This window comes from Pleuronectes platessa, chromosome 7 (genome assembly GCF_947347685.1).
Source record: "Pleuronectes platessa chromosome 7, fPlePla1.1, whole genome shotgun sequence".
NCBI lineage: Eukaryota > Metazoa > Chordata > Actinopteri > Pleuronectiformes > Pleuronectidae > Pleuronectes > Pleuronectes platessa.
In genome coordinates, this window is record NC_070632.1 from 12,088,216 (window position 1) to 12,105,820 (window position 17,605).

Genomic DNA, 17,605 nt, shown 5'->3' on the forward strand with positions numbered 1-17,605 from the left:
ACCTCAGGTGTTCCAATGGCGTCAGCTGGAGAACCTCTATTTCCGAGAGAAGAAGTTTTCAGTGGAAGTTCATGACCCCAGGAGGTAATTTTATATCACAAACTTGTCAACTTGCTACAGTTTGACTTTCAAACGTTTGCTTATTTTTATTTCAAGTTTAAATGTTGAATCTTTGCTTGGATGATTATTATCTCATATGGCTCCTTCTTTCATGATTGAATGTTATTTCAAAGTGTTTCAGTTTCCCCTCAGTTATGGATGCAGTCCAGTAGCATTTACTGTACATTACCACTGTGCCATATGTGAATGTGTAAAAACTGAAGCTACAGACGATGCGGAGCAGGAAAGGAGAGATTTGAATCTAATTCCATAATGGTTGTAGTATTTGTCTTGGCAATAGAGCAAGATATTGGGGATGTCCCAGTGGAGCCTGACATAGATTGATATGCTGATTATTAACACACTTGTGCGGCCACATGCACAAAATCATGTGCTCTCTCTCTCTCTCTCTCTCTCTCAGACACACATTCACACACACATGCAGGGCAAACCCTTGATAGAAGGAGAGATGGCTAAGTAATGGCTGTTTTGCGGAGGAAGTGACCTCTCTCATGTTTATTTAACAGGGCTATATATGCTGAGTGTTATTCTACAGACGGAGGGAGGGAGGGAAAGGGAGAAAGCGAGACAGACGGGGTGAAAGAGAGAGCAGTGGTGTTTTCTTTGAAGGAGGCTGTCATTTGGGGCGAGCGGGTCTGTTGCTCAGCTACAGATGTGTGTTTAAACAAGGATGAGTAAACAATGGGGAACATCGTGTGTGGCGCTGCAAGAAATATCTCTATCAGGTCTGCTCTCTCAGACCTCTAATATTATTTCATCCTTCTCAACAGCAGCCGCAGCACTCGTCATTTTGTTAATAGTCGTGGTGGTAGCAGAATTGAGTGTTTTCACTGCTGCCTACGTGTAGCTGTCTTTTGTATTCAGTGTGTATAAGGAGGCCTTGTGTCCGCTTCTACTGTAGGGCGTCGGTGACAAGAAGGACGTTTGGTCACAGTGGCATCGCTGTGCACACGTGGTACGCCTGTCCCGCCCTCATCAAGTCCATCTGGGCCATGGCCATCAGCCAACACCAGTTCTACCTGGACCGCAAGCAGAGCAAGGTCAGTCAGTCTCACAAGACACACACTTCAAAGCACACAGACCACAGACCTACTTAGAAATGTACACGCAAACGCTGCAAGCGTTGTCAAGAGGCTTGCAATGACTCTGCTTCATGTCGTATCTTGAAACATTCTCTGTGTTCTTGTCTGTCCAGTCAAAGATCCACGCAGCACGGAGCTTGAGTGAAATTGCGATAGACCTCACGGAAACAGGAACTCTGAAGACCTCCAAACTTGCCAACATGGGCAGCAAGGGCAAGATTATCAGTGGCAGCAGTGGCAGTCTGCTCTCCTCAGGTCAGTTTATAGTCTGTATCGAGTGTGTGTGCGTGTGTTTGAGGGGAAAAGAGGATGTATGTGTGTCTCTGTGTGTGTGGGGGGTGTGAATGGACAAAGAGGGAGAGAGGAATTCTGATATGTGAGTGTATTTGTGGTTGCATATGTGGTAATGAGGGGAGTCTTGTTGACAACTGGAGGGACAGAAACAGCTGCTTCTGGAAAGAGGCCCCTGAATCTCTGCTGAATGTTCTCACACATCTACTGTACACAAATCCCCACCCACCGTCTTTCTGTATGTACCACTCCCACCCCCCCCAAGACACACAGACTCATCCTCCAGAGGCCCCGGCCCCCTCTAAATTTAGAGAGTGAAAGAATGAGGAGAACTTTGCCTCGGCCTTCGAAACAATGCTTATCTGTGCTGAACGAGTAACGAGTGTGACAGACATGAGCTAAAATAAGCATAGAGAGGAAAATACCCTTTTAAACCCAAACAGCCATGTAAGTGTGTCGCAAAACACAATTACTGCACCACCAAGTTAGCTACTGCTGCAGAGACAAGTATGTTAGTCCTGGCATGCAGATATTTAGATTACAGTACATCTTATCAATCAATTACTGTTGCAGGAATGTTCTACTTCACTAATAATTTCCTGCTTGTTCCTCTGATTGCATCTGTTTCTTCCTTAACCTCTATTTCTGTCAGTAAAGATACATAAATCTCTCCCTTCCTCCCTAATCCTTGCCCTTTATCTCTCCAGCTCTCCAGTCCTCCTTATCTCCCTTTTCTCTCCTCTCTGTTCTTCTTTAGTTCCTCCACCCCCCAGCCCCCCCGGCTCATCACACACTGTGTCTCTGTCTAATCTGACTTAGTCTTGTCAGTTGTCTCATTGGTGTTTGTCAGCTTTTTGTGTTTGTCAGATTTCATGATCTGCAGCTCGCTGACTGGAAGCCATCTTTGCCCAGCAACATAAATACATCACAAGAGTGGCTGTGTCACATATATAATAATAATAAAGTTTATTTATATGGCACTTTTCCTCAAAATGTTACAAAAGGCTTAACAGGAAGGAACAAAATATTAAAAGCTGAAAAAACAGATCAGGGAATAAATCGAAATAAACAAATAAATAAATGGAAACCAAAAAGGAATATAAAAGAAGCTAAAGAGCGAGTCTGTCTGAGTTCAGTGGGCAGAGTTTTGGGACTTACTAAAAGCCAAAGCTCGATCTTCCTTTCCACTGAGAATTGTTTTTTAATCACCTCTATGTTCCTCCGATTACTGCCACAGCCAGCTCCTCTCTGTCTGTGGCAGTTTAAACAGAAAGATCTAGATTGTAGGATTTGTCAAATCAAATTAAAACTCTGAAGGAGATGTTGCTTAAACAGATCTAAAACACATAACTTAATTATAACTGTTTTGGAACCATAGAAAATGTCGTGCTGCCACAAGTTTCAGCAGTGGTTAGTTTTGTTTTGATGCTATATTTGACTGGATAGTGAACCACAGAGGGTCACAGAGAGAGCAACAGAGAGAAACAGAATGTGTGTGTGTGTGTGTGTGTCGTAGTGTTTGTGTTGTTTTCAACCAGGCATGTTGCAAACAAGACTGGCACAATCTGAGACTTGGAAATTGTGCGTCACAGACTTTGTCCTAAACTGCCCATTCCTTGAAACATTGAAACTCAGTTTCCTTATCGAAACACACCATTCACTTCCCTGTAAACATCCTGCAAGGCTCGCAGGTGCATGAACCATTTTCTACTTCCCCTCCACAATCGTCTCCACAGAATGTCCCCACAAAACTAAACATACACACACTGGCTCCTCCTGTTGCCCTCACGTCTTGTGCTGTCTTTACCCCTCAGGCTCTCAGGAATCAGACAGCTCCCAGACAGCTAAGAAGGACATGCTGGCAGCACTAAGGGCCAGGCAGGAAGCTCTGGAGGAAACGCTAAAACAGAGACTAGAGGAACTGAAGAACATCTGCATCAGAGAGGCGGTATGAGAAAACACAACTTTGAAAATCAAAATACCTTTTAGCTCTTCTTTCCTAACTTTATTAACCTGGCACACTCTTGTGTTTTCCAGGAACTGACAGGAAAGCTTCCGAAGGAATACCCTCTGGATGTGGGAGAGGAGCTGCCCACAGTGAGAAGAAAGATCGGTACGGCCTACAAACTGGACGAGCAGAAGATTCTTCCTAAGGGAGAGGTGAAGATTCAACTCTCAATTCTTCTTTGTACCACATGACCACACTCTCCAATGTCTGTGCACAAGTTTAGGGAAAACAGGAGGTGAGGAGGTGTCAGTGTTTGAAACAAACTGCTTCATGTATCTCTGACGGGCACTGGGCTGGAGGAATTGGAATATGTTGAATGATGTTGTGCAGAGGATCGGCTTTATTGATCACAACTGCTGTTTAACAGCTCAGTGCAGATCAAGTGTCTGTTTTACCATCCTCCAAGGTCTTAAGCCACAAAGCCAGCAGAGCATCTTGTTCAGATTTAAATCTGGGTGGTCTTAATTCTACAGTTTAACAGGTGATCGGAATTTGCATCTCAGCTTGGTCCATTACCGACATCGTGCTTTATTCACACTTAGATCTATATTATCTACATGTCACACAACGAAAAACCTGTGTCGAACCAAAGCTCATTTGACTTCACAGCCTGTTATAAGAATCCAAACGGCTTTACAGCCTATCACCTATCTTAAACCTAAAAGGACGCAGCTGTACCCTAGTGCCTCAAAGCAGAATGACACAAACAGAAATATAACATCTAGCATATTTCACTATTGAACTTATAGAGATTGTCATGTGAACTTATAAATAACAATTTTAAAACATATATAAAATGACCTTTGGCCAAATAAAGGTTAAACACTTAATGGATTTTACAGGTTGTTCAGAATTAACACAAAACCTTGTGCGTAAAATGGCACAGGGTGATGATTGATGATTATTAAGTGATCCCTGCTCATTTGTTAAGAAAGCAAAGGAAAGTGAGAGCACTGCAAAGCACCAGTCTGAGTCGTAAGTAGCTGTACTGCGTCTTTGTCTTGCTGTCTTTTTTTGTGCCATGGGTAGATTTTCCAGAACAGCAGAACATCTAAAAATAGTCTGGCGGCATGCTCGCCATAGGAAGTGGTGATAGTAGGATTTTGTGTGTGTTTTCGTATGTGTGCAGGCATGTGGGCTGCTGAGGTTTTAAGCTTTGCAAAAAAATCCGGTGGACACATTATCACACAACTGCTTTGCAAAGCATAAAGATGGTGTTTCTTAATTCATGCTGAACACCTTCAACTCGTACACACATAGAAACAGAAGCCGCCCTGGCAGCAGTGCGATGTGCTGTTAGTGAGAGGGATTCCACAGAACTGAGGTCGTCCAATAAGATGTCGACCCGATTCGATTTACACAACCCCCCCCCCCCCTCTCTCTCTCTCTCTCTCAGGGGGGGAAGTCAAATCATGTGTTTTCTGACACATGCGTGTACACATTAAATGCTGTACAATGTGTGCGTCTGTGTAACAAGACTGCCTTAACTCTGCTACTTATCTGTAATTACATTCACAAGTTTCTACTATGCTGTATTATAGAACAGTGTACGACAACATGTATTCTGTTACACAGACACACATATGGCTGTAAACACATTTTCTATGTTGTAGCTTGACAAGTATATTTTTTATTGGTACACCTTACAGTCTCTGCTTCACAAATCTCAGGAGAGGTGTAGCGGAGGAGAGGACGGATTGATGGAGAGGTTTTATTATTTGGGGACAGAGTGTGTCAGTATGCAGTGGTGAGAAAGTGCGGGGCGGCAGCACAGATAAATTATTTCCTCTGTGTGTTTTCTCTGGCAAAGCTCGGCCTGTGTTGAACCAAACGCGTTCATGGGAGAGTTAGAGCCTGAATACGTGTCTGCAAACGAAGCTTTGTTGATTTTGGATTCTGAGTCGATTTCTGATGCTAAAACTGTGAGCAAATCCAGTGTTTTTGCGCTTGCTTGTGTCACTCTGCTGGCACTAAAATCCTCTGTGTGTGTGTGTGTGTGTGTGTGTGTGTTTATCCCAGGAAGAGGAGCTGGAGCGGTTGGAGCGGGAGTTTGCCATTCAGTCCCAGATCACAGAGGCAGCCCGGCGTCTGGCCAGCGATCCTCACCTAACTAGTAAGAAGCTGAAGAAACAGAGGAAGACGTCTTATCTGAACGCACTGAAGAAGCTCCAGGAAATTGAGAACTCTATCAATGATTGCCGGGTCCGCTCTGGAAAGAAACCGACGCAGAGAGCATCACTTATCATTGAAGGTACCAATAAACACTATTTATATGAGCTATAGTTGCCAGTATTCTTCTTTTGTACTATTTTCAGAAAGCTTTGCGTAATCTCTAACACCTAGCTTTTGTTTCTCTGTTCTTTAGAAGCCAATATTGGTTCTGAAGACAGCTCACTGTCCGACGCACTGGTCTTAGATGATGGTGAGTCTTGAGCCTACTTGTTATTCCCAGATATATAGTTTGTTATAATGATGAAAACTGGTGTGGAATCTTATTTCAATTATCTCTCTTTTTCAGATGACCCTCAAGTTACAGGAACCCCCACCTTCTCTCCAGTAGCATCACCTCACAAGGGCCTCCCTCCTCGGCCTCCATCTCACAGTCGGCCCCCTCCCCCGCAGTCCCTGGACGGCCTGCGACACCTGCACTATACGCGCTCAGACTACGACAAATCACCCATCAAGCCCAAGATCTGGAGTGAATCGTCACTGGATGAGCCCTATGAAAAAGTCAAGAAACGCTCCTCTCACTCAAGGTAGGAGCAACTTCATGTTAGACATCCCTTAGTAGAAGATCTACAGTATATTAATGTTCATGTGTGAGGCTTCTCAAAGTTATTTCAGTAAACTGTTATAACAACCACAAGTGCATTCAAGTTATAGTTCACTTATTTTTTATTATACCTCACTGAGTCGGGCGTGCTTGAACACCTCAAATGTAGGTTGATGCAGGATGCCTCTTTAAATTGCATACAGTATATGTATTCGAATTAATAGGAAATATTTGACCATTTTCCCTGCAACTTCCTAATTCACAGGCGGTTCCCGAGTTCGGGCAGTGCAGAAGCAGGAGGCAGTAACTCTCTGCAGAGCAGCCCCATCAGGAGCCTCCCTCACTGGAACTCTCAGTCCAGCATGCCGTCGACCCCGGACCTGAGGACCAGGAACCCACACTATGTACATTCTACTCGGTCAGTCTTGAAGCCTTCACTTTTAAATGTTTATTCAAGGGTTAAATCACTTTGGTTAACATAACAGATTATATAAATATCAACAAGATAAGAAATGATGAGTGTTTAAAGTTCCCAATTAGAATGGGGTCACAGGACCTACAGCTCTCTCTTGTTTGTCTAACTGCCTTTGAGAGTTTCCAAATGAACTGAAAGTGGTTTCTTTTAATTCCTTCTTACAGGTCAGTGGACATCAGTCCAACCCGTCTGCACAGTCTCGCTCAGCACTTTAGGAACCGCAGCTCCAGCCTCGAGTCCCAGGGCAAGCTGCTCACGTCCGACCCTGACACACACCCGCACACCCTGGGAACACTGGGCAGTCCGGAATTCTTCCTGGTCCCAGGACGCTCCAATGGCTCTGACCCTCTGGATGACTGCTCATCGTGCACCAGCCAAAGCAGCTCAGAGCATTACTACCCCGCTGGTGGACCCCCTGGCAGCAACCCCAACTACTCTACACTGGGAGAGGACTCACCCTCCAAAGCCAGGCAGAGGCAGAGGCAAAGGCACAGGTAATAGTGGTGGAGATACAGGGTTACTTGACACAATCCCTGCTTTATCATATGTATAAAAAAATAGATAAGATGTTGACTTGTGTTCTGTGTCCAGGTCTGCTGGAAACCTGGGTTCCTCTAACTCCGGCTCCATGCCAAACCTGGCAGCTAAGAACGGCTCTGTCGGGTCCGGTGGAGGCAGCATGGGAGGGGGACAACACGGAGTTTACCTCCACAGCCAGAGCCAGCCCTCCTCTCAGTACCGCATCAAGGAGTACCCGCTGTACGTGGAGGGCAGCCCCAACCCCGTGGTGGTGCGCAGCCTGGAGAGCGATCAGGAGGGCCACTACAGCGTGAAGGCCCAGTTCAAGACGTCCAGCTCCTACACAGCCGGGGGACTGTACAAGGAGGCCTGGGGGGGAGAGGAAGGAGGAGAGGGGAGCGGCCGTCTCACGCCGTCGCGCTCTCAAATCGTACGGACTCCGTCATTGGGGCGAGAGGGTGGTGGAGGAGGAGGGGGGAGGACAGCGGTATCTGATGAACTACGATGCTGGTACCAGAGGTCCTCAGGGAGCGTGAAGGAGAGGAATCATTCACATTCGGGGTCCACCTCCTCCGAGACAGGGTCACTGCAAGGCACTCTGGGACATGGACGAGGGAGCAGAGTAGGGGCACTCGCCAAGGGCTCACCAGGTGGGTCCCCTTCATGTGTTCTCATCAACCTTTTGTCATTTGGAGAAAATAATTTCTTCATTGTGTTTAGGATTAAAGCCTGGGAGTTGATAGTTCAACAAATAATTATGTGTGTTCAGAGCTCTGACAATTTTAATCTTAAATGCTAGAAGGACTTGAGGTTATGAGATTCAAGGCTGAGGTAGATCGGGTCTTCCACCAACTGGAAGATCATAGGATCAATCCCCGGCTCCTCCAGTACGTACTCTGAAGCCATACCCTGACACGCAGCTCCCCAAAGATGTAGCCACACATCCAGGCAACGCAAACCGCACTGACATCTCCTCCGACGTCATCAGCTCCAGCTCCAGCATGATAACAATCACCATTGTTCTGAAGTAATCGGAGATGCCAGAGCATGACCGGAAACCGGAAGAAACACCAACACAGTAGCATAGAAACTCGAAGGCCTCTAGCGTTTACGGCGTAGTGACAAACACACACCTACGCACAACTATAAGTACTCACAATGATGTAGGCCCTGTGCTTACCCTACGTGGGTACCCATGGCGTAGCTTCGATGCAGAGCCATTAATCGGCCTTAATGTGCTGCCTTATGCAGGATGTACTTCGCCATCACATGTGGATTACTGACAGTACCTCAGAACACACACAAATATATTTGTGCTCACAAAAGAGCACAAATATAGTGGATATCAAATGTCACTGCACCAACTTGAGTTACACAAACAGATATCTTTAAAAATCCAAAAGGCAGAGTTGTGTTTAGATTGTATAAAGGTTATATGGGAGTAAATTGCAGTCGTTGTTTTGGACAAATGTATGGTGATGCATCATTTTGGATTAGAACTGTAGCTTTGTGAGGGGAGAGAAAGTGTACAAAGTTTTCCCTGTGTTTATATATATTTGTTTCTTTTTATCTCATGCTGCTGTATCTTATTCAGCCTGACTAACTGTCCGTGTCCCCCCCCCATAGCCGCGTCCCCTCACAGCCAGAGGAGTATGACGCCCTCCAGTGAGCACGCAGCAACACCCACTCCCCCCTGTAGCCCACAGCACATCCTCAACTGGCAGAGCGGGTAAGAGACACACACACACACATGAAGCGGCTGAAACAGGGGGACAAAATGATTGAGGATGTGACTTCATCTTAAATTTAGGACGAACTGGATGCTGCCCTCTCAGCTTCCTTCTCACCATCACATCACAGTAACACCCCCACAAGCTTTGACTGTCGGTTGTGTCTGTGTCAGTGTCTGTTATTCTGAAGACTAAACTCTATTTAAAACCTTTTCTTTCGTACTCAAATCATAACACTCCTCTTGGCTTTTCATGCTATTTGTGTAAATGTTTTTAACACTGCATCTTCACTCCCTCTGGTTCTCGTCCTATCTCTCACAACGTCTGTCCTCACGGAGCAATTTTTCTACCACCTAATATTGTCGTTTCTTTTTCGTCTCTCTCTCTCTGTCCGTACTAACCCTTCTTTCCTTGTGTGTGTGTCCTCTCTCCTGGTTTAGAGGCACAGCAGACTGCTCTCCTACTGAGGACGTCTGTCAGTCTCCCCCTCAGCCCAGCTCTGACGCATAGAGGTACTGTCTGTGCTTTCGGCCTCCCAGTGGTCTAGACCTAGAGTGTGTACTGTTGGGAAGACACAGCAGCAGCATAAGCAGACATTGCACAAAAAAGGAACTTTAGGCAAAAAATATATTGGGACAAATTTTCACAAGATTGTGGAAATCTTTCTGTACACAATAAATACACAATACAGATGCTTTCAGACATGCACTGAACTCTGGATTATCTCCTGAAATTATCCAGAGTGGATGTATGCGAGAACGCTAATATCCGCCCCCTAGTACAAACCAATGACACGGGTGAGAATAATAAAGATTATGCATTGATGAGGTTTTCTAACACGAGACAAACGCGAAACTGAAATAGAAAAAGAAAAAGAATTCAAATATCAGGATGAAAAAGTGCCATTCTTGTAGAAGAGGCTGACAAATACGTTTACTTGAAATGACAATGAGATTCGAGAACGTTTGGTGTTAAGAGCCGACTGCAGCAGGGTCCATGCATCATGTCCTGCTAAGCTCTACCCAGGCACCACCTCTCGCCTCAACGCTCCAGAGAATTCCCTGTTGTTCTGAACAGGTCTGACTCAGACAATCTGCTGCGTTCTTTATATAAAAAAAAGCGAAATCCAGAGAATATCCTCACAGTTTATTCCGGACATCTTCATGTTCACGTCTGAAAACAGCTCGAATGTCTCATCGACTGTGCGGGGGCCGACAACGACGAGGGTTCACAAGTTCCCGCTCTGCTGGGTGGAGGTGTGTGTGTCAGGTGCTCGTCTGGCTGCATCTGTATCTGATCTCTGCATGTGCTCTGCTCTGTGTTCTGATAATGTGGCTGATTCCCTTACAGGATTTACTAATAGACAGACTTAACCTTGTGCTGAGCGTGTGGCACCAAGAGAACGTTCTTCTTAAAAACGAATGCTGACAACTAGAAAAGCGTGTAGATGATGGTCTTTTAGATTTGTTTGATTGATTTCCTTTTAGAAATGAGGAGCTGTTATGTGACGTCAGTGCCATCCTGCTCTCTCTTCCTCCGCAGGTCGTTCAGTGACAGCTGTTTCCTCAGCAGCCCCCTGTGTTCGGAGCTGGCAGATGTGCAGTGGTACGGACACGACAAGGCCAAACCTGGAACCCTGGTCTGAGACCTTCCTTTAGGAGTCGAGAAAAGTCCCGTCGCCCTCTCCTACTGCCTCTCCACTGTCCCTCACTACTACCCATCGACAACCAACAACCTCATCCTTAAAACCCTACAAGATCCTGCCCCGACCGGACTGGTGGACTGGATATGAGCCTTCCTCCTCCTCCCTATATCCCGCCCTTCATCCATTTCCTCTCTTTATTATGCCCCCATCCTCTATCACAGCTCAGCCAGACAGGGACACACTCACTGGGCTCTGATTCGGGCGGATTTCATCAGACAGACTGAGACGTGCCACCTCAGCTGTTGAACAGTTGCCCTGCAGCACCAAGGAGCCCCCCCCCCCCGGGACGAGGGGGAAGAAGCGATGGGGATAGAGAGCACAGAAACTCAAACTCAACTAAATTCAACCATCGGCCATTTCCAGGATCCGTTTCATATCTCGTCTCCCCCCCCCTAATCTAACAAACTTTAGTGCATTGCCACCAAATCATTACTGGATTTGAGCCACCAGTTTATAACCCATTCCCTGCCCTCAAACAAACTGTGTTGGTCTTCATTACTCCCATCAGTTGTGTTTGTCTTGTTTCTGTTCGTTCATTTCTCCCTGCGTAATTATAGATAAGAACAGATGACACCAACTTTTCGAAAATCTGGATTAACACACATGACTCTTCAGTTTTTTAACCCACAACCAAAGACAACCACTGGATTGACTGGTCACACCTTGGGGATAAGAGCGGCTGTGAATTCGCAGGATGGTTTCTGGGACGCTGACGGGAATATTGACGAGGACTATAGCAATAACAAACATTGTACAAGTCTACGAAGTGGTGTGTAAGTCCTGAGTGAACTGAAGCACATGTTCTCGGCCTTGTGATGCCTGGAGTTGAGGCTCCTCAGTGCGTCTCAGGGAGAATATGGTGTTTTGGTTATTGTGTTTGGCATCGAGCGACGTTCTCTGGTCTTTACACGATTCCTCTGTCCATAACAGTTTGTTTGGCCGCATGGTGGTGGATGACGAACAGTGCCGGAGCCAGCGCGCGGAGGGTTGTGTTGGAGCTTCATCTTTTAACATGACCACACACGATCAGAGTTACTGCAACATCTCATTCCAGCTCTCCACATCTGTCATCTCCCGCCCTGACAGTAGGAGATGATGTGGCTGTTGACACCTGCTGGCGTTGTTTGTAGTTTGACATTGAGGCTGTTAAGTGATAAAGCCCAACAGTGAATCATCTTGTTTTTATCACTGCTGTCTCCTCTTTGGTCTTGGTTTTATTTAGCAGCTCACGCCACGCTGGGTGTTTGCCTCAGTCCCTCTGTAGCGCTGGGTCTTCTCCTCTTTCTGTGCGTCTCTTCAGCATGACAGCAGCATCCTGACTGAACACACACAGTCTGAACTCAGTGCTGGACAGATCACACGCTGACTGTCAAAATACTTTGCATCTATGGGCACACACGAGTACTAATATATTTGTGCCAAACATGTTACACTTGTACTGTACTTCAGCGCTGGAACGGCAACTTGTTTGAGCTGTAGATCCTTCAAACCCCCACAGTGCATAGACATCCTATTAAACAGCAAGGAAGCAAGACTCTGCTTCACATACGATTTGGCATCAGACGGCCGGTTAAGGAATAAGTCGATTGTACTTTGGTTTTAAAGCACAACGTTAACAGTGTGTGAGGGCTGGAGCTACTACTGTTGTATGTTCTCATTTTCCACTCTCATCTGCTGATGAGTTGTATTTGAGGTGCAAACAGGCAACTAGAAAAGCTAGAACCGCAGACGAGGCGTTAAATAATCGTATCTTTTACAGCACATAGATTCATTCATAGATAATGTTAACACAGTGTCAGGGCAGACGACAAGCCATAATAAGAAGTGAGGGAAAAAGCCTCTGGAGATGGAGCGACTTATTTTATCGCACGTCCCAAACAACAATCACATATTCAGAACAGGGTTAGAAAAGCACACCTGGTTTTGTACAGAGGAAGTTGAACTGTGCACGTTCTCGCTGGCCCCGGACCAGTTCCCCTTCGCTCCCCAGATCAAGGTTTACCCGTTGTTCCGTCTTTGCACAAAATGTGAAGATAATGACAGATGACGATTCTGGATAAATCCTGTATCATGCTCGGGAGCGTCGGCGTGAATCTGGCTCTGTCCCTCGCTGTGGTGTTTCCTTGATGCACAGTTGTTGTAATCTGCCACCTTCTAGACTATTTCCCATGAGAAGGTTTAACCCTCTCTCGTGCCCCCATTCATGACTGGGTCTTCGAGAGTTCTCCACCCTCGCTCGCTCAGATTGTTTAGGTCTTTCACCCAGGATTGGAACTAGCACTCGCCAGTTACCATCACTCTATTTAATCGGGAGCTATGACTTCAGTGAATTCAAGGTTGACCAAGCTTTTTTCACTGAGAGTCTGCGCTCAGACCTTTCTCATGCATGCCAGGCAGATCCGCTGATAACAACCCTAAACACATCCAGCACCTGAGTTCTTGACGCGAACATTAGCACGTCTTTCTCCATAGTGTCAGCCCCCCCCCCCTCCCCCAGCCCCCAGAGGGTCCCGTTCTGACCTTGTGCAAACCTCTGACCTCTGAGCCCGATGTGATGAAGTGTGACGTCCCCTCTGTAGTTCCAAAAAAGCCCATATTTCCTGTGCTCCATTAAGATGTTTGCGGTTTTTGAAATACTCCCAAGAGAAGTGAACTAACTTTTATCATTCTTTTCCTGTATGTGCGGAGGGGCACCGTAAGGTTTTGTGGGGTTTTTAACATTGACATTCATTGTTTTAACAATGTTCCATTTTATATGAATCAGTATTGTTTCTGTTTTTTTAGTTCCGACATTGTAACGACCCTTTCAGGTGCTACAAAATGACCAGTTACTGCTTTGTCACATAGGATCTAGACATCTCTTCACTGTTATCGATAGATTCAATACCAGATGTGCAAAATGAAGCTTATTTTAACAAACCGTTTAATAGTAGAACACTTCCCCTCGCAGACAATAGAGCATGTAACTTGATTTTATCAGTTCTGTTCAACTGTAACAATACATTAAAGGTGTTGTAGGAAAAAATGTGGAATTGATAAGAAAAAAAAAACTGAATTCCACAGTTAATTTATTCTTTTTTCTATTAAAAATTTGTATAGTAACTTTACATTTTTCAAAACTGTGTTGTTGGAAATTGATGATGAATTTTCAAGATGAGAAGCCGTGGTGGTTCTTGAGAGTAAGAAAAATAAATTATTGATGAATGTTCTCAAGATGATGCTTTCGTCTGGTTTTTTTCTTCATTGAAAATCAAAGACAGGAAGTTATTTAATCCCTCACTTCCTCACAGATTGAAAACCTTCCAGGCCGCTCAGCTGAGAGGTCAGAGTATCAGTGAGAGTCTCCACATGGAGTCACCACTTCCGCACACACTCACTCTCTTGTCATCACATCCAGGCCCCAGTCACTTCCCTCTCACACGCTGACCCTCAGAGAGGAGGAGAGGGAGGATTTCCTGTGGAGTCAGAACCGAGATACACTCAGAAGAAAGACAGAAGAGGAAACGACTCATCAGCCAGCAGCAGATCCCCTCATTAAACATATGGGCAGATTATTTTCCCAAGTCGTGACAGGGGTTGGCTGTAAACAGTCTTTCTGTCTGTGACTGCAACATGGAGCCACTCGAGTGAAAATGCACGGAGACGTCTGAGTAAACCGATCATGTCTATGTACACTCATATCACGAAACCCCAGCGACACAGCTTGTTAACAACACACACTCAAACAGAAGTTGTGAGGTTTCACCATACAGTAAAGTGGTTAATAACAAATGAATCAAATCCAGTTTCTTTCAGGACACCAAACCTCACCATTCTTTTCTTTTATTCTGGTCCCGTGTCCGTTCACTAATGAATCCCATGTTAGTCTTTGTACTCGGTGTGTTCCCATAGCAGCTCCACAAACCAGGCAACAGCTGGAAGCTGTTAGCCCGACATGCCGTGAGAAACTAGCTGCTCTGTGAGGGATTTTTCTTTTCACTTGCACAAGTCTGTTAGCGTGTCTGTATGTGTGTGTGTGTGTGTGTGTGTGTGTGTGTGTCTGTGTTTGTGTGTGTGTGTGTGTGCTCTACAGGAGTGCTCTATGACCTTGCTTTATATTCTTAATGAAATACTCCATCATTTAAATACTCACACACACACACACACCACACCCTCCACTGTGTCCATGCAGCCTTGGACATCTATCTTTGTGAGGACCAGCTCAAGTTTTAGGGCCATAAATGCTTTTTTAAGTCCTTTCAGATGCTGTTCAGCCTCTAACGATAGACTGTTACCATTTTATATACGACTAGAATCGGGTTGGGGCTCATGATAAAGTGAGTGTAAGACGTTGTCACCATTTCATATAGATCAATAAACTGATGAGTGCTCTGAACATGATGAAGAGATCAATGGAGCCTAAACCTTTAGACTCAGTGATCATCAGATCAGTGAATTATCTCAGGTCATTTCATATTTAGTCCATCTCATGATGTCCTCTCACATAACCTCATGTAGGTTTCCTGGTTTGAAGAGAAACACTTTTCTCTATAAAATAGAATCCTCTATTCTTAATAGAGGAAGTTGATCTGTGAATCTGACATTAACATGAGAAAACGGTGGCAGTGCTGCCCTCTAGTGGTGGAAATCAGAACAACATGAAACCCACGACAGCTGCGAATATTCAGTTAAATTATGGACAGATGTAGGTTTGTTTACAGCTGTTTAATGTTAGATTTCCCTTTTATAACAGCTTTCAACAAGCAGATACTTTATTATGAAACAAATTAATCTCAAACAAATCTTAAATCAGGAGTGTTCACACAGTCTCTGATTAACATCAGTAACCAGGATTACACAGGAGGAGTGTCCACACTAGTTTGAATGAAAGAGCTTCACAGACTAAACACCTCTTGGTCCAGTAAAGGTCCATTTGTTTCATCCGGATCCTGTCCAGAGAAAAGAATCTAACATTAACTCCAGCAACATGTGATAATCCAGTCTGAATAGTGTTCTGTCTATCTGTGGTTTTACTGGTTGATTGAGCCAATTCCTCCTTCATAAGTCCTGTCCTACTTTATTCACCTGTGTGAGCCGGTTGTAGGCCTGAGCCTGAGGAGCAGAGTAGCGACGCAGGCCTCTCCAGGACAGGAAGAGAATGTAGAGTGATGACAGAAAACAGAAAACACTGAAGGCTACAGAAGTTCCCCTCGCAACATAAGAGCCGGCACGCTGGTGACAACAGGGAGCGAGTGAGAAAGACAATTACACACTGATCAGAAAGCAGTCATTTCCACACATACAGAGTATCGTCCAAGAGGAGAGGTGGATTCCCTCAAAAACAGATACTAACACATATAAAAATGAATAATTGAAGAACTGCAGTGGTACCTGTTGGTTCGTGCTGAGAGGAGCAGGGTGTGTGAAGGTGAGACTGTTGGCCAGGAGAGCAGAGAATCCAAACAGAAGACTGAAGACGTTCAGAGCCATCAGGATGATGATCTGTGTGGAGTTAAGATGCAAAATCAAGTGAGTTCATACTAGAGTTCGACTGGTGTATTGTACATGTGAGTCTTTAACAGATGGATGCAATTGTATTTATTTTGCAGGAGAACCGATGCAGAAAATTTGTGCTTATTTTAAGTTAAAAAACTGTTCTATATAATTGGATGTTTTTGTGTTTTCTTTTTATTTACAATTAATTGTAATAAAGTTTATTGTTGAACTGTAAAATATCCAACCTCAATTATCTTACTTTGGTTTGATAACGACTTCAACATATTATTATTATTATATATAACAGGGTTATAAGACCATTTCAAATATCAGCATCAGCGCTCAGAAGCCCTTATTGGTCGGACTCTTGTTGATGTACAAAATAATGACGAAAGAAATGATTAAACATTTACCTTTAGTTTTGTGGCTTTTCTCTGAACCTCCATTGCCAGACATCCTGCAGCCACGTACTGTAACAACACAACAGTTAAGACCCGGTGTCTGACTCTGAGTCAGCCTCAAATATTCACATTGACGTGAACTCACAGATAGGCTCGACCACACAGGCGTTGTCATGGAGATGGCGCAGTTGTAGCTCACACAAGCGTGAGTGACTGTGGTCAGAACGCACACTAACGCACTGAGGACCTGAACCACCTGAGGGGGGACAGGGAGCATGAAGCAGGTCAGACTGGTTCAATGCTGATACACATGTGTTGACCAGTGTGTGGCAGCTCACCCCGCTGACCAGAAGCCTGGTGTTGACCACAGTCCCGAACCAGCGATGGATCCTAGCATTGTCCAGCTCCACCTGAACACCGGCCTGGGCCTGTGGGCCGGTCGTAGGCCTCTCTTTAAAGAACACCTGGTACAGCCCCTCCTGAAACATGTTCTGAGTCATCTGTAGAGGAACACAAAAGGAAAGTCAATGCTGAGGAGCCAAACCCATTTACTGCTCCGACGCACTTCATTCAGATTCACTTGATTTCAGCCTGAGAGGCCACTTACCTTCCCCGAGAGCTTTAACTCATGAATCCACAGTCCCTCATGTCCTCATTTACCCTCATCTGACCAGAATAAGAAACATTAAAAACTGGTAAACACCTTCCCCCCCCTCTGCTGCCTCACTCGTCAGTGAACCACAGAGCATCAGAGAGTCAAAGTTCACTGGAGCCGGTTGATAGTGAACGGTTAAAGTTCACTAAGAGGTGGAGCAACTTGTTACTCACTTTGTATTTAGCTGTTATCTCCCTGGTGATCCATGACTGGATCACTCACACACGGGAGAGAGGAGATCAGGGTGCTGATCAATGCCCTGCAGCAGTGACCTGAGGTTATAGGATCATAATATAATATGACTTTCACATTGAAACAAAAGTTAATCAATACTGTCCAACTTTCCTGCATGAATATGTAATTTATAAAAG

General features: G+C 45.1%; 2 protein-coding genes across 10 annotated transcripts in view; one reads left to right on the plus strand and one right to left on the minus strand.

The window, feature by feature from the left end:
* The window catches only part of frmd4a (FERM domain containing 4A), a 70,401-nt gene extending 56,485 nt beyond the window's left edge, over positions 1-13,916 (plus strand). For 5 of the 8 annotated variants that reach the window (XM_053426628.1, XM_053426627.1, XM_053426624.1 and 2 more), the window contains 13 exons: positions 8-83; positions 1,018-1,160; positions 1,316-1,457; positions 3,308-3,441; positions 3,531-3,653; positions 5,521-5,752; positions 5,867-5,923; positions 6,020-6,257; positions 6,540-6,692; positions 6,914-7,243; positions 7,341-7,918; positions 8,895-8,997; positions 10,541-13,916. In XM_053426628.1, the coding sequence (XP_053282603.1) occupies positions 8-83; positions 1,018-1,160; positions 1,316-1,457; positions 3,308-3,441; positions 3,531-3,653; positions 5,521-5,752; positions 5,867-5,923; positions 6,020-6,257; positions 6,540-6,692; positions 6,914-7,243; positions 7,341-7,918; positions 8,895-8,997; positions 10,541-10,643 (2,412 nt within the window). In that variant the 3' untranslated portion in view covers positions 10,644-13,916. Of the gene's footprint in view, positions 1-7; positions 85-1,017; positions 1,161-1,315; positions 1,458-3,307; positions 3,442-3,530; positions 3,654-5,520; positions 5,753-5,866; positions 5,924-6,019; positions 6,258-6,539; positions 6,693-6,913; positions 7,244-7,340; positions 7,919-8,894; positions 8,998-9,438; positions 9,511-10,540 lie in introns of all 8 variants that reach the window. The other 3 variants (XM_053426625.1, XM_053426631.1, XM_053426626.1) reach the window with 2 other exon arrangements.
* si:dkey-30c15.13 (uncharacterized protein LOC558731 homolog) lies at positions 13,740-17,373 on the minus strand. 2 transcript variants are annotated; one of them, XM_053426632.1, is made up of 8 exons: positions 17,187-17,373; positions 16,918-17,079; positions 16,725-16,835; positions 16,592-16,648; positions 16,074-16,184; positions 15,768-15,914; positions 15,593-15,631; positions 13,740-14,158 (listed from the first exon to the last, which is right to left on the minus strand). In XM_053426632.1, the coding sequence occupies exons 2-8, from the start codon at positions 17,077-17,079 to the stop codon at positions 14,108-14,110; spliced, it is 678 nt and encodes a 225-aa protein (XP_053282607.1). In that variant the 5' UTR covers positions 17,187-17,373; the 3' UTR covers positions 13,740-14,107. The 2 variants fall into 2 exon arrangements, with proteins under 2 accessions (XP_053282607.1, XP_053282608.1); XM_053426633.1 differs by lacking the exon at positions 15,593-15,631.
* Between the last annotated feature and the right edge of the window lie 232 nt (positions 17,374-17,605).

Bases quoted from the DNA above. Each gene is read 5' to 3' on its own strand.
- si:dkey-30c15.13 (XM_053426632.1), bottom strand. From the start codon at position 17,079: ATGACTCAGAACATGTTTCAGGAGGGGCTGTACCAGGTGTTCTTTAAA. The intron at 16,836-16,917 runs GTGAGCTGCCAC...GTCCCCCCTCAG, and splicing joins CCAGGCTTCTGGTCAGCGGG to GTGGTTCAGGTCCTCAGTGC. The intron at 15,632-15,767 runs GTGAATAAAGTA...TTCTCTGGACAG, and splicing joins CCTACAACCGGCTCACACAG to GATCCGGATGAAACAAATGG.